The sequence below is a fragment of the Panulirus ornatus genome, chromosome 58 (genome assembly GCF_036320965.1).
Source record: "Panulirus ornatus isolate Po-2019 chromosome 58, ASM3632096v1, whole genome shotgun sequence".
Classification (NCBI taxonomy): domain Eukaryota; kingdom Metazoa; phylum Arthropoda; class Malacostraca; order Decapoda; family Palinuridae; genus Panulirus; species Panulirus ornatus.
Window position 1 is genome coordinate 16143923 of NC_092281.1, and position 14867 is coordinate 16158789.

Here is a 14867-nt window from a genome sequence, read left to right on the forward strand (position 1 = left end):
AAGTAAGGCTTAGAATTGCAGGAAAACTGCATGGCATTTGCATTCAAAGGTAAATGAATATGGTTGCCCAGGCATGAGTGTAAAACTCCCTCCATGCACAGTATAAATAGGTAGTAACAGGTAGGTTTGCCTTACAGGTATGATGGGAAGAGTTGCTTTAGCTCATGGTATGCTGTGAGGAAAATATCTGAGTTCTCAGTCTTAGCTTGTGTGAGATTATCCAAGACCATAACTTGCTTTACATGGTAATCATACCTCCTTGTTTAATCATCATGATTTAGAATGAAGTCAGCTTATTACCTTAGTATCACTAAAAAAACCAAGCTCATCATACAAAGTCATTTTGGATTAATTTATTTCAAGATTATTTATAAAATCTATGAACAATTCTTAAAATGTATTAAATGCCTGATGTGTACATGGTAGGGAAGTGCCTGTTCTAACAATGTTTTCATATCATCACACAAACATAAACACAATGTGTGGCTCCCACCCAAGACTGAAAACCCCTTGAGAACTGGGTCTCTAGGTGTGATATGTTGACTTTTGTCTACAACAAAACAGCTAAAGATAAACTGCAGTAACACTAGTATATGGATATGTAGCCCATATTACTGAGAATATTATCATAACAGAAAAGATACTTTGAGAAGACGGTGAAAAATTGGAGATGTTGGCCAAGAGCTCTTCTTCACAATCTGGTGTGCTGGAGCAAATTTTTTCTCTGGCCAAAACAGATTTGTCACTCCAAGACTCCTGCAACAATTGAAATACAAAGAATTATTGGGAATGTTTGAATGTTGTCTCAGAAAATTGAATGAAAAATGATTAAAGCATGGAAAATGGTTTATTCATAATTTGTTTCAAAATATATGAGGATTTTAGACTGAACAGCAAATACCTCCTTTGGAAGGAGACAAAAACAGATGAGGTTAGGAAATTAGTAATAAAAGTGAGAGTATTTCATTTAAAAAAGGGAAAGTATTGATGAGTCAGGATGAAGTTCAAGAAAGATGGATAAAATAATTTCAAGAAAAGAGACTGACATATGCATGTTGTAGAAGGTGACTAAAAGAAGAGGGAGCTGGGGGGGGGATCCCCCCCTCTCGTTTATAACTTTCCAAAAGAAGGAGCAGAGAAGGGGGCCAAGTGAGGATATTCCCTCAAAGGCTGTTTTCTGTTCTTTGTGCTACCTTGCTAATGCGGGAAATGACGAATAGTATAAAAAAACAGTGAAGGCATGTACAGAGCATCAGATTGGGGAAGAGCATTGTGGTTTCAGAAAAGGTATAGGATGTGTGGATCAGGTATTTGCTTTGAAGAATGTATGTAAGAAATACTTAGAAAAACAAATGGATTTGTGTGTAGCATTATGGATCTGGAGAATGCACATGATAAAAGTCGATAGGGATGCTCTGTGGAAGGTATTAAAAGTATATGGTGTGGGAGGCAAGTTGCTAGAAGCAGTGAAAAGCTTTTATCGTGGATGTAAGGCATGTGTACGAGTAGGAAAAGAGGAAAGTGACTGGTTCTCAGTGAATGTCGGTTTGTGGCAGGGGTGCGTGATGTCTCCATGGTTGTTTAATTTGTTTATGGATGGGGTTGTTAGGGAGGTGAATGCAAGAGTTTTGGAGAGAGGGGCAAATATGCAGTCTGTTGTGGATTAGAGGGCTTGGGAAGTGAGTCACTTGTTGTTCGCTGATAATACAGCGCTGGTGGCCGATTTGGGTGAGAAACTGCAGAAGCTGGTAACTGAGTTTGGTAAAGTGTGTGAAAGAAGAAAGCAGAGAGTAAATGTTATTAGGTACAGTAGGGTTGAGGGACAAGTCAATTGGGAAGTAAGTTTGAATGGAGAAAAACTGGAGGAAGAGAAGTGTTTTAGATATCTTGGAGTGGATTTGGCAGCAGATGGAACCGTGGAAGTGAGTCACGGTTGGGGAGGGGGCGAAAGTTCTGGGAGTGTTGAAAAATGTGTTGAAGGTGAGAACATTATCTCGGAAGGCAAAAGTGGGTATATTTGAAGGAATAGTGGTTCCAACAATGTTATATGGTTGCAAGGCGTGGGCTATAGATAGGGTTGTGTGGAGAAGGGTGGATGTGTTGGAAATGAGATGCTTTGAGGACAATATGTGGTGTGAGGTGGTTTGATCAAGTAAGTAATAATAGGGTAAGAGAGATGTGTGGTAATAAAAAGAGTGGTTGAGAGAGCAGAAGAGAGTGCATTGAAGTGATTTGGTCACATGGAGAGAATGAGTGAGGAAAGATTGACAAAGAGATTATATGTGTCAGAGGTGGAGGAAACAAGGAAAAGTGGGAGACCAAATTGGAGGTTGAAGGATGGAGTGAAAAAGACTTTGAGTAATCGGGGCTTGAACATGCAGGAGGGTGAAAGGCGAGCAAGGAATAGAGTGAACTGGAACGATGTGGTATACCGGGGTCGATGTGCTGTCAATGGATTGAACCAGGGCAAAGGGAAGTGTCTGGGGGAAACCATGTGTGGACATGTATGTATATGCATGGGTACGTGGGTGGGTTGGGCCATTCTTTCGTCTGTTTCCTTGCGCTACCTCGCTAACACGGTAGACAGCGACAAAGTGCAATAATAGAAATATAATATATATTACTTATTCATTATACTTGATTGCTGTTAACCATGTCAGCAAGGTAGCGCCATGAAACATGAAAAAAGACCCATCCACATACACATACACAAACAAAGCCATATACATATATACCTATGTGGTTTCGGTGTATTACACATAACAGCTAGAAACTAAGTGTGAACGAATGTGGCCTTTTTTGTCTGTTTTCCTGGTGCTACCTCGCTAAAGCAGGAGGTAGCGATGCTGTTTTCTGTGGGGCGGGGTAGTGCCAGGAAAGTGCACTTGGGAACTTCTCGTGCTTCATTTCCCTGTGGACTCATAGGAATATACAATATATATATGTATTATAGATAATATATCTATAAATTTATAATACACATATAATCTTGTCTTACGCACTTTATTTACCTCCTTCCAGAACATCTTTTTATTCTCCCTAAAATTTAATGATACTCTCTCACCCCAACTCTCATTTGCCCTTTTTTTCACCTCTTGCACCTTTCTCTTGACCTCCTGTCTCTTTCTTTTATACATCTCCCACTCAATTTCATTTTTTCCCTGCAAAAATCGTCCAAATGCCTCTCTTCTCTTTCACTAATACTCTTACTTCTTCATCCCACCACTCACTACCCTTTCTAATCAACCCACCTCCCACTCTTCTCATGCCACAAGCATCTTTTGCGCAATCCATCACTGATTCCCTAAATACATCCCATTCCTCCCCCACTCCCCTTACTTCCATTGTTCTCACCTTTTTCCATTCTGTACTCAGTCTCTCCTGGTACTTCCTCACCCAAGTCTCCTTCCCAAGCTCACTTACTCTCACCACCCTCTTCACCCCAACATTCACTCTTCTTTTCTGAAAACCCATACATATCTTCACCTTAGCCTCCACAAGATAATGATAATGTAGCATTTATGGATCTGGAGAAGGCATATGATAGAGTTGATAGAGATGCTCTGTGGAAGGTATTAAGAATATATGGTGTGGGAGGCAAGTTGTTAGAAGCAGTGAAAAGTTTTTATCGAGGATGTAAGGCATGTGTACGTGTAGGAAGAGAGGAAAGTGATTGGTTCTCAGTGAATGTAGGTTTGCGGCAGGGGTGTGTGATGTCTCCATGGTTGTTTAATTTGTTTATGGATGGGGTTGTTAGGGAGGTGAATGCAAGAGTTTTGGAAAGAGGGGCAAGTATGAAGTCTGTTGGGGATGAGAAAGCTTGGGAAGTGAGTCAGTTGTTGTTCGCTGATGATACAGCGCTGGTGGCTGATTCATGTGAGAAACTGCAGAAGCTGGTGACTGAGTTTGGTAAAGTGTGTGAAAGAAGAAAGTTAAGAGTAAAAGTGAATAAGAGCAAGGTTATTAGGTACAGTAGGGTTAAGGGTCAAGTCAATTGGGAGGTGAGTTTGAATGGAGAAAAACTGGAGGAAGTGAAGTGTTTTAGATATCTGGGAGTGGATCTGGCAGCGGATGGAACCATGGAAGCGGAAGTGAATCATAGGGTGGGGGAGGGGGCGAAAATTCTGGGAGCCTTGAAGAATGTGTGGAAGTCGAGAACATTATCTCGGAAAGCAAAAATGGGTATGTTTGAAGGAATAGTGGTTCCAACAATGTTGTATGGTTGCGAGACGTGGGCTATGGATAGAGTTGTGCGCAGGAGGATGGATGTGCTGGAAATGAGATGTTTGAGGACAATATGTGGTGTGAGGTGGTTTGATCGAGTAAGTAACGTAAGGGTAAGAGAGATGTGTGGAAATAAAAAGAGCGTGGTTGAGAGAGCAGAAGAGGGTGTTTTGAAATGGTTCGGGCACATGGAGAGAATGAGTGAGGAAAGATTGACCAAGAGAATATATGTGTCGGAGGTGGAGGGAACGAGGAGAAGAGGGAGACCAAATTGGAGGTTGAAGGATGGAGTGAAAAAGACTTTGAGTAATCGGGGCCTGAACATGCAGGAGGGTGAAAGGAGGGCAAGGAATAGAGTGAATTGGAGCGATGTGGTATACCGGGGTTGAAGTGATGTCAGTGGATTGAATCAAGGCATGTGAAGCGTCTGGGGTAAACCATGGAAAGCTGTGTAGGTATGTATATTTGCGTGTGTGGACGTATGTATATACATGTGTATGGGGGTGGGTTGGGCCATTTCTTTCGTCTGTTTCCTTGCACTACCTCGCAAACACGGGAGACAGCGGCAAAAAAAAAAAAAAAAAAAAAAAAAACATATAATCTTATACATATCAATCAATTATAAGAATCCTGATCACACTTTGTGAATTAGCGATACTGGCTTCACTATTTTTTCATATACAGTACAAATATTGTGTATCAGTGAACTGCTACTTTTATTCCAGTGAAGGACACTATTGAGCTGACAGGCTGGTATGTAAATATGTGAAGCACAAGATTAGGAAGACATACAAAGGAACCACACACTTGAATTCTCAATGACAAAAGTTTTCATAAGGCAGAAAGGAAGGGTAACCAGAGGTCATAGCCAGAAACTAAACATGAAACTTGTTAGAAAATATGTAAAAAAGCAATTCTAAGGTATTACAATTTGGACAGATAGATTAACCTTAGTGATGAAATTCAGTACAGAAAGCAAAAAGGAATCTAACAAGCTGCATGACAGTAAAGAATTTCAAGAGACAGGATGCTATGAATGTAGAGCTCCCTCCAAATATTGTATAAACAGACAATTATACAACTGACACTAATGTATCAGATATAATAACAGGGGTATAAGGACACACATACTTTATACATAAAGAGATCGAATAATAAACCATTCACAGCAATACTCAACAAAAATACAATCAATCAACAAATATGCTAAACATACGGTATCAGCTTAAGCGCCTTACCCTTAACAGGTCAGCAGCTTTCTCAGCAATTACAACAATTGCAGAATTAGGTGTTCCAGAGATCTGTGTAGGCATCACTGAGGCATCTATTACCCGCAGCCGGTCAGTACCAATCACCCTAGAGAAGAAATGTAAGCTCATATTGAACATTTTTTTTCTTCAAAATAAGATTTGACAGTGAACATGAGAATGAGAATATGAATGAGGTTATAATTTGAGTAAAGTACAGTACTTTATTTACCATCTGTCCCGAAAGGCAGGATCACCCTGAGGAATCCACTAATCATCACTGTACACCTGTAACCATGTCATGAATTTGAAGCTGTGCATTAATTAACTACATAACTAAACTCACTCCCAGCTCTTCTTTTGTCCATATATTTTCAGACTAGTAATGTTATTTCTTCAGTTTAGAAAGATTTTTAGTTTTTCATTATGATTTTCTGTTTCTTGAGGGTTCTAGTTCTTTAAGGAAACTCTGGGTAGATATGATCCATCTCACATCATTAGTGTAAATTCCATACCACCCTCAGTGTTTACTATGGACAAAACTTTCCTAATTTTCCCCTATTTTTTGTGAATTATATAAATTGTTTAGTTTTTCATTTTCACTAAACAAGTTACATTGCGGTGTAATTCATCTATTTACATTTTTTAGGTCCAAATGTATGTGGGGCCATAGTCTCTGGATGTGATCACAGTGCTATAGTTTGGTATGCCATTTACTTACCACAACAATACTGGCATCTCACTTTATCCAGTACTTTGTTTTATTCATGTTATATTCTCTTGCTAAAGCTTTGTACCCCTCTTAACATTTAACGGTGAGTAATATCAATATCGTTTGTTTCTTATGCAACAGAATGGCAACCCTACAAGTGATAGAGTATGGTTATATGATGAAAGTAACCAGAACAAACCATCTTAACCAAGATTTGGCTACAATTCCCTCAATAAAATGCAATGGAACCTACAATAATCTAACAACCTAAGTCGAGCTTTGGAATGAATTTGACATTTAGATTCAGAAAGTGAGAGTTTGACATCTCAATTGAGCAATACATGACTTTGGTTAGGTTGTGGTTTCTGGGATGACTATGTTAAAACCTAGCAAAACAACAAAATTCAGTTTGTTTTGATGACAATGAAAATCAAACATGGATGTGAGAGATGTATGAAAAGGATTTATGTAGGAATTTACTTGTGTTATCATATCTTTAACAAAAAAAAGTTAAAAAAATAGTAAGAAACTGGTGTACTATATAGGTTGGATTCAGTAAAATACAAAAAAGCATAGAACATAAATGGATAGGGAAGGCATGTGAAAAGCATTAGGAATTTATGGTGCACTAAGAGAGCTACTGTAATCATTAAGATTTGAGCTAATTACTCAGATGTATCTTAACTGGTATACAAATATTTGTTAAGAGATGAAATTGTTTGACAGGAATGCAGAAGATTGGTTTAAAGTACTCATTCAAAGGAACAGAAATTTTTCTAACAAGAACTTATAATGTTAATTTTACATAAAATTTGTTTCATAAATGTGACATAATCTGCATTGAATATCTGTCCTTTTACATCAAAATTCACATGAGTTAACAGAGGTGTCTCTACCTGAGTTTTGGATCAACCACAGCCTTAGGATCATCTGGATGTCCAATACGAGTGGTTCCCAAAGGATGATAACCAGTGATGGCATTTACACGAACAAGGCAATTAACATAATCTTGATAGCGAGAGCGTGCATCCTCCCCACCACCCCCAATACTTGTTTCACCCCGACTACCACGTGGAATACATTCCTCATGTCGTGGCAGGTGGACAGTGGCACCAAGATTCTGGAATGCTTTGGTTCGTGCCAGATGCATTGCAAACTTGAAAGCTGTGGAAAAAGAATGACAGGATAGCATAGTTGGAAAAAGAACTACAAAAACATTTATGATTTTCATATACTGTACTGTACTGTTGCAAACCACTTAAAATTCTTTCCAGTAAAGAGCTCAGTGAGAGAAAGTTCAATATCCATATGCCTTAATTTACTGAAATCCTGTGTTCACTCCAAAACTTACTGTTACTCTATTCTTGTGAAAGTTCTTTTTACCAAGTATATCTTCTGTCACTTGTTCTATATATCAGTACTACTGAGGGGAAAATGAAAGGATAAACTTTTTGTACACTGATAATCACTTTGTCCCCATTTATAATTAAGAACCATTTTGTGATGTGATAAACTTTCTTCAAATATGCTAGATACAAAAGAGTGCCATGGCTATAGTATCATTTCTCTATTCTTATGTATTTTTCTTACTCATAACTTGGAAAGACAGCTAAAGACTGAGTGTGAACGAATGTGGCCTTTGTTGTCTTTTCCTAGTGCTATCTTGCCCGTGTGTGGGGGAGGGGGGGTGCCATTTCATGTGTGGCGGGGTGGCAATGGGAATGTATGACAGCAGCAAGTATGGATATGTACACGTGTATATATGTATATGTCTGTGTATGTTTTTTTTTTTTTTTTTTTTTTTTTTGCTTTGTCGCTGTCTCCTGCGCCTGCGTATGTATATGTATGTATACGTTGAAATGTATAGGTATGTATATGTGTGTGTGGACGTTTATGTATATACATATGTATGTGGGTGGGTTGGTCCATTCTTTTGTCTGTTTCCTTGCGCTACCTCGCTAATGTGGGAGACAGCGACTGAATATAATAAAAAATAATAAAAAATAAATAAAAAATATGAAAATGATACATTAAGTGATGTGAACATAATTGTTACTTTAGATAATCTAATCTATAAATCATTCTCAAGTCAACAGATTAGATCTATACTATAAAGTTCAGTCATCAGTTTTAGAAGCTACCTCACTTAAAATGAAAAATAGCAAATATGTTCTGAATGTTTACCATATGGCATAAAATGAACTTTATGTATGTGGCAATGACATTTTCTGCAGAGTACAAATTCTATCTCCTTGTAAAGCAAAAAAAAAAACAAAAAACCCACCATCTCTCATGCAGGTGATATCATAGGGGTGATGCAAATAATTAGGGTCTATAGACGGTGGGTGGCGGGGATCACTTGACACCAGATGAACTCGACCACGGCTCTTTGGATGCAAACAAGACGTTAAGAAGATGAAACCTTCTGCACTCTGGTTGTCCATGTTTGGGAAAGTTGCATCAAAATACTGGAATCAGAAAAAGTAAAGGAAAATCATACAAATTGAGCTAGTACTAAAATACCAAAGGTATTCTATATGATTTTTCAGAATGCCCCCAGGACACTTTATATGTGAGTTTTTCGTGTGCATCATGTGACTTATGTTTCCTTCTCCCTTGCCAAGGAAAACTCTACAGCAGGGAAAAAGGTAAATTCCATGGAGAGATGGTATACAGGAAAATTTTCAGATATTATTAATGCTAGTATTCACAATTAGAAAAAAAAGCACAGGTTTGTTTCCACAAATTTAGTAAGAAAATATCTTTAAGCAATGGATGAAAAAACAGTGAAGTGTATGGTATGTACATATTCTCAAAATGAAAAACTTAAAAGTGTTAAGAGAATTTTAAATATAAAAGAGTATGAAGGAGAGAACAGGTATACTGAAGGTTCTGTAAAGGTCTAATTATCATACAATGGTTCCTTGATAAAGATTGAAGAATTCTATGCAAATTCTCCATGTTCATTTTACTGATGAACTATGTCACTTTATAGTATACTCCTTACTTTACTTACATCAAGCTTTATGTTGGCTATTGAAGAGTAAAGGTGCTTGTCAACAGAGCCCATATTGAAGAGGATAACTCCCACCTCTGGTTGGTCACCAGTCAGTGGCATGACACCCACGCCCTCAATGGCTGTTCGCCCAAGATCACCTAGATAAAGGTAACTTCACTGTATGGGAATTACAGGAAAGGAATCACAGTTCCAACTGACATAATTAAATAATAAATAAATGTAAGAGCCTAATCCTTTGCATTCTTTAAATGCTTTGTGGTAGTTGAGTGTATCAAGCATGTTTAGTTACTGACACAAAGGAAAAAAGTACTTAACCAACCCAAAATATTTAGTTAATCCATTTTGTTTAGTTCACTGGATTGGAAAATATTGAACCAACTGTATCTGTTTATCACAATAAAATGATCTGTACTGATATGGGACTAAATCCTGTATGTAAACTTAAAGTAAACAGTGAAATTAATATAATACAATATTAGAATCACATATCTAACCACTTTACAAAATACTAATCAACAATGATGAGAATACCATGCACAATACCTATAGATGATTTAATGTGAAACATAACACGCTGAAAATTAGCTAATGTTGATCATAAAGTGGTCAGAAAAATCTATCTCCCAAAGAAAAGAACAAATGGATAAGAAAAATTACACACTAACAATAAACACTGAGAGACAGGATGGTGCTACACACCATACCTGACCCCTGGCAGAAACCACAGAAGTGAAAGTGGTGCCATAAATTCACCAACCACAACTTCTGAGTTATGAATCCATGACAATCCTAAAAATTGCCACAGCTAATGAAAGGTGGTTAGTGAGGGGTGAGAGGTATAAACCTCACCAGAAGGTGAGTGAAGAGAGATTTCTGATCCCTAGGGATCTTAATTTCTCACAGCTCACAGAACAGACAGATCCTGGAGAGAAATATGGGTATTCATAAGACATCAAGATTATGGAATTAAGTACAAGGCACAAGTAAAGCAAGAGGCATAAAAATTAGGTAATCATTTAAGACTGTATCATAATGTAACATTAAAGTTTAGTAAGACATGGAGATTATGAGGGAAAGTCACTAGTCCCAAAGAAGAGATTATGCAGTTACTGTATCAATGAAAATGTTCACAACGGTCAACAAATAAAACTGGATTACTTTAATCTTCCTTACTTCAGAGGTAGAACATAATTATCAATGATATTCTGGTTACCTTTACCACCTTTTACAAAGTAGTCCCACAGGTTAGTTAAAGTGCCCATCTTGGCAGGGTTGAGGGAGGCAGATTTCTCCAAACTGACATATAATGGTAAATTGAGATGGTCCTGAAGGTTTCCACCAACCCCTTCAAGCAGAGATATTGCCGGTATCTGCAAGGATATGACTGACAATGAGACTGGCTAGGTAAAGACAAACTGAAAAACACACACACTAGTTAGGAAGTGGGAAACAGATGGAGATCCAGTACAACACCTGCCTAGTCACAGGAACCAGTTGTTGGCTATGTTAAGTCACCTGCCTAGTTACTGGAACCAGTTGTTGGCTATGTTAAGAACACTAAACTAAACTAAGTTGAGAAGGTTAGGCAGAGAAACTTGGCTGAAAATTTACAATGGCAAAAGTTTATTTGGAAAGATTAGATAACATCAAAGCTACAGGTTGGACAGGGTATAATAATAATAATTTCCCTGAAGGTGATTACTGATTTAAAGTCAGAAGGGGATGTTTGCTTAATAAGTATGAAATGAGGATGACATTTTGAGGGGTTCATACTGGTGTTAATGATCTAAGTTCAAAAAATACTATGAGTTGTACATAGGATATATGCCAAAGGTTAATGTTTGAAGAAAAGTACTTTAGAGGTAATATCCTAACTTGGTCCCCTTCTCTGTTCCTTCTTTTGGAAAATTAAAAACGGGAGGAGAGGATTTCCAGCCCCCCGCTCCCTCTTTTAGTTAACTTCTACGACACACAGGAAAGTATTCCCTTCATGTCGTAGAAGGTGACTAAAAGGGGAGGGAGTGGGGAGCTGGAAATCCTTCCCTCCCATTTTTAATTTTCCAAAAGAAGGAACAGAGAAGGGGGCCAAGTGAGGATATTCCCTCTATGGCTCAGTCCTCTGTTACAAATTAAAATAAAGTATTGTATTTCAAATATTTGTTCAAATTAACACACATAACTGTATACCTAATCCCTAACTCTGATCACTGAATAAAAACACGTAAATATTTCACTGTATAAGAAATGACATCCTAGAAACATGTTAATTTATCACTAAAGTATGACCTCAAAAGAAATTTCCTCTATATTATCAATAAAACTGATGTGTAGAATTGCATCATCTATAATCATACATTTCTTTAAACAGATGTGCACAGATATGCCCTTTACTATGATCTATTGCTCTCATCCACTCTTAATCACCAAGTCATGTCTAATCATATCTATATTTTGAACATGTAGGCCACATAAACTTTGCTGTAATGTATGACCATTCATCCATTATATGTCACAACATGATAAGGAAATAAACTAGACAGCTATCTGATAAACTATGTAATACTCATGTAGCTCAGAGTTGCTGTATCATGTGTCATACAGGATTCAAATCAGTAAATGAATTAATAAAAAGTTACTGGCTGTTCCCCAAACTTGCTGCTAAGATTCATTTGGGAACTTTGTACTCCCTAGAATGATGCTATGTCTGCTTACAGATGTAGTGCTTACATTGAACTTTTGGAGGATACTCTTAGGGCCAACCCCTGAATGTGTAAGAAGAAGTGGAGTGTTGATGGCACCAGCTGCAAGGATCACCTCCCCTCTGGCAAACACTGACCCATTGAGGTGAGCATTGTTCCACTGTACAAATTCCACACCAACTGCACGTTTACCTTCCCACAGGATCTATGAAGTTAATCATATGGGAACAAGTCAACAGAAATATCTATAAATGTTTGAGGCAAAAATATCATTAGCTTTAAAAACATCTGCAAATCAGTCATGCATACTTTCTAATATTTTGAGAGATTTATGTCACATTACATAAGTATATATGACAACAAACAATGATGCTCCAAACATAAATTACTTTAGGGAGAGAGACAAACATGAATATTGGTAAGTTGCATAAATCATACATATGAAATATATAAGAATGTGAATGTGTTAATAAACAAAACTGCCTTTACATGTTTTAAAAAGAACCAGTTCTAAGCAGTGCAGTCTGGATCCAGTCATTATATACGAAGAATAATTCTAGAGTGAAAAATGGACAGTGACATGGGAGGAGGAAGGGAAGAACTTGTACGTAAGAACTAGGTAGGGATGGCAAGAGAGGAACAGAGGAAAGAATAACAATAATGAAAGAAGGAAAATAATAATAATAATGCAGGAAATAATATACTACTAGCAAGAGAGGGAGAAATAAACAGGGGTTAATAGGTAAGGAGAATAGTGCTGATAAACAGAATACAAATAAGGATTACATGAGTAAAAAGGTAAAAAGTAACAGATACAAGAACAATAATAAAAGGGTGATGCAGGTAGGATGAACAACAATAAAGAGGGAGAAAAGAAAGGGAGAATAACAAAAAAAAGAAGGAAAGCAATAAATAAAGAGGGAGAGAGCTACAAAGAATTAGTGGGAAAGAAAGACAATGACCTTAACATGGGAGATGACACAAGATCAGCGTGAGAGAAAAAAGACAAGGAAGGAAAGAACTGAAAGAGAAGAGGTAATCTTCAAAGGAAGGGTAGATTGTGATGAACATGGCAGGAACACGGGAGAACAAACTGTACAAAAGAAAAAGATGAATGACACTAGGGGTATGGGGACGAAAGGCAATGGAGGAACAAAATGCAAGGGGAAAGGATAAACAGCAAGAGTAACTGGAGGGATGAATGAAATCTGGGACAGGGGAAGAAGATATGTGATTAGCATAAATTCCAGTCACAATGGGATTTAAAAGGAAATACGAAAAAGAAGGGGATGAGAGACCACAGGTGATTACGGTACCCTGGAGACATGTGTGTGGATTAGGACATGTAGATTGGGACGTCCTAAGGCAGGTCTCAGGTACCCTGTACTTGCACTCCAGCGTCGCCCCTTGAATACTGTTGTCTCTGCTGCCATGACCCCATAGTCGATATCATCATTGAGGTTACCCACAGGTAGGCCTGCAGAAGCACATGAATTAGGCCTGCAGAAGCACATGAATTGATTAAATATATTCCATCTCCCTCCCAAGTCTCAGTGACAGCTAACTATTGGAGATCCCTAGAACTGCACTCTGTAGATATTCATTAAACATCTTTAGAAGGCTATGATAATATTCACTTTATCTCTCTACAATATAAGGCAAATAAAACGTCACCAATGAGCTTGCACTATAAAATCAATTTTGAGAGGAATTTTTTCACTTTATCAAGGAAAGAGAATGGGGAGCCATGAGGATTCTGCAGGCTGACCTAACTCTTTCCCAGCAGCAAGGAAGGTGTTTGTGAGGGTAGATGCAGCAGTATGAACACGGATGGGGGGACTGTAACACTGTACAGCATCTTGGTGTTGTCTGATGTGTCCTCCATCCCCCAACTTGCTGCCCTCACTGCTACGGCTGCTATTACTGCATCCTTTCTGTTTCTTTTCTCCAAGGTTACTGCTGCACTGATCTTGCTGTAAATTTTTTTTGTGAACTTAGGATGAAAGGTTAAGGTTCACTGAACTCCTTAGATATGACATTTACCATATCATGTTATCATATTCAGCCAACCTTAGAAATTACACCTTACATAGCAAGGAAGCAAGCCAGATTCCCAAGTGGCTGTGTGCTTGGTTGAACACAGGATCAGGCTCATGTCCCTACCATCAGACAGAAACAGTAAGTACATGGCTACCCAGATTTGTGTATGCTGCATCAAAATTATAGTACTGTTCTTATATAAAAATACTATAGTTCACCTTTCCCGTGATATTTCATCAGCTGTTAAACTGGGAAAACTCCATCACTTCATCAAAAGTTAAGATGATTATCAAAAGCGTCTTCTAAAGCCTAACCATAAACTATGCTGAGGACTGAAAAAACATTTTTACCAACCTTGAAGATCTTAGGCCTGAGCCTACGACACTCGGCCTTGTTGGCATACTTTTTCATCTCATCGAAGCCCCAGCCAGTTGCGCCATACTCATCCTCCCATACTTGGAAGTCCTGTGGTGACCCGAACATATGTATGTTATAGTTGATGGTCGCACTCCCACCCAGGACACGACCTCGAGGCCACGACGATTGCTGATGTGATGAGATTTGAGTTCAAAGTGTTACTAACTGCCCAGACAAGGGTGTAAAACCAACATTCCCTACAAACTGTAATTAGTTCAGAAATGATGCATTATCAAGTCCAAGATAATTATACAAATGACTTTTGTTTTTTTGTGCTGAATTATCGTTACCTTGCTCACTCGCTGTGTTGGAAATCCACAAGCACTTCACTATTTCCATTTACAGCAATGAACACCTATGTGCACCAATTATGCCCTCAACTGCCACATTACTTACGTACGCATTCAAATCACCCATTGCTAACACTCGTGCACCTAAACTGCTGACACTCACTCAGCAGCTCCCAAAATACTTGGCTCTCAATATCTTTCTTGTCATGACTAAGTGCA

The 14867-nt window shown here is 38.1% G+C and overlaps 1 protein-coding gene across 4 annotated transcripts in view; it reads right to left on the bottom strand.

Annotated features, from left to right (window-relative positions):
- Nucleotides 1-338: 338 nt before the first annotated feature.
- Nucleotides 339-14867, bottom strand: part of LOC139766571 (neither inactivation nor afterpotential protein G-like) — a 33504-nt gene continuing 18975 nt past the window's right edge. For all 4 annotated transcript variants that reach the window (XM_071695394.1, XM_071695396.1, XM_071695395.1 and 1 more), the window contains 10 exons: nt 14296-14487; nt 13670-13874; nt 13218-13378; nt 11930-12106; nt 10416-10572; nt 9200-9339; nt 8468-8651; nt 7080-7347; nt 5463-5580; nt 339-756 (listed from right to left, as the gene is read on the bottom strand). In XM_071695394.1, the coding sequence (XP_071551495.1) occupies nt 565-756; nt 5463-5580; nt 7080-7347; nt 8468-8651; nt 9200-9339; nt 10416-10572; nt 11930-12106; nt 13218-13378; nt 13670-13874; nt 14296-14487 (1794 nt within the window). In that variant the 3' untranslated portion in view covers nt 339-564. The remainder of the gene's footprint in view (nt 757-5462; nt 5581-7079; nt 7348-8467; nt 8652-9199; nt 9340-10415; nt 10573-11929; nt 12107-13217; nt 13379-13669; nt 13875-14295; nt 14488-14867) is intronic.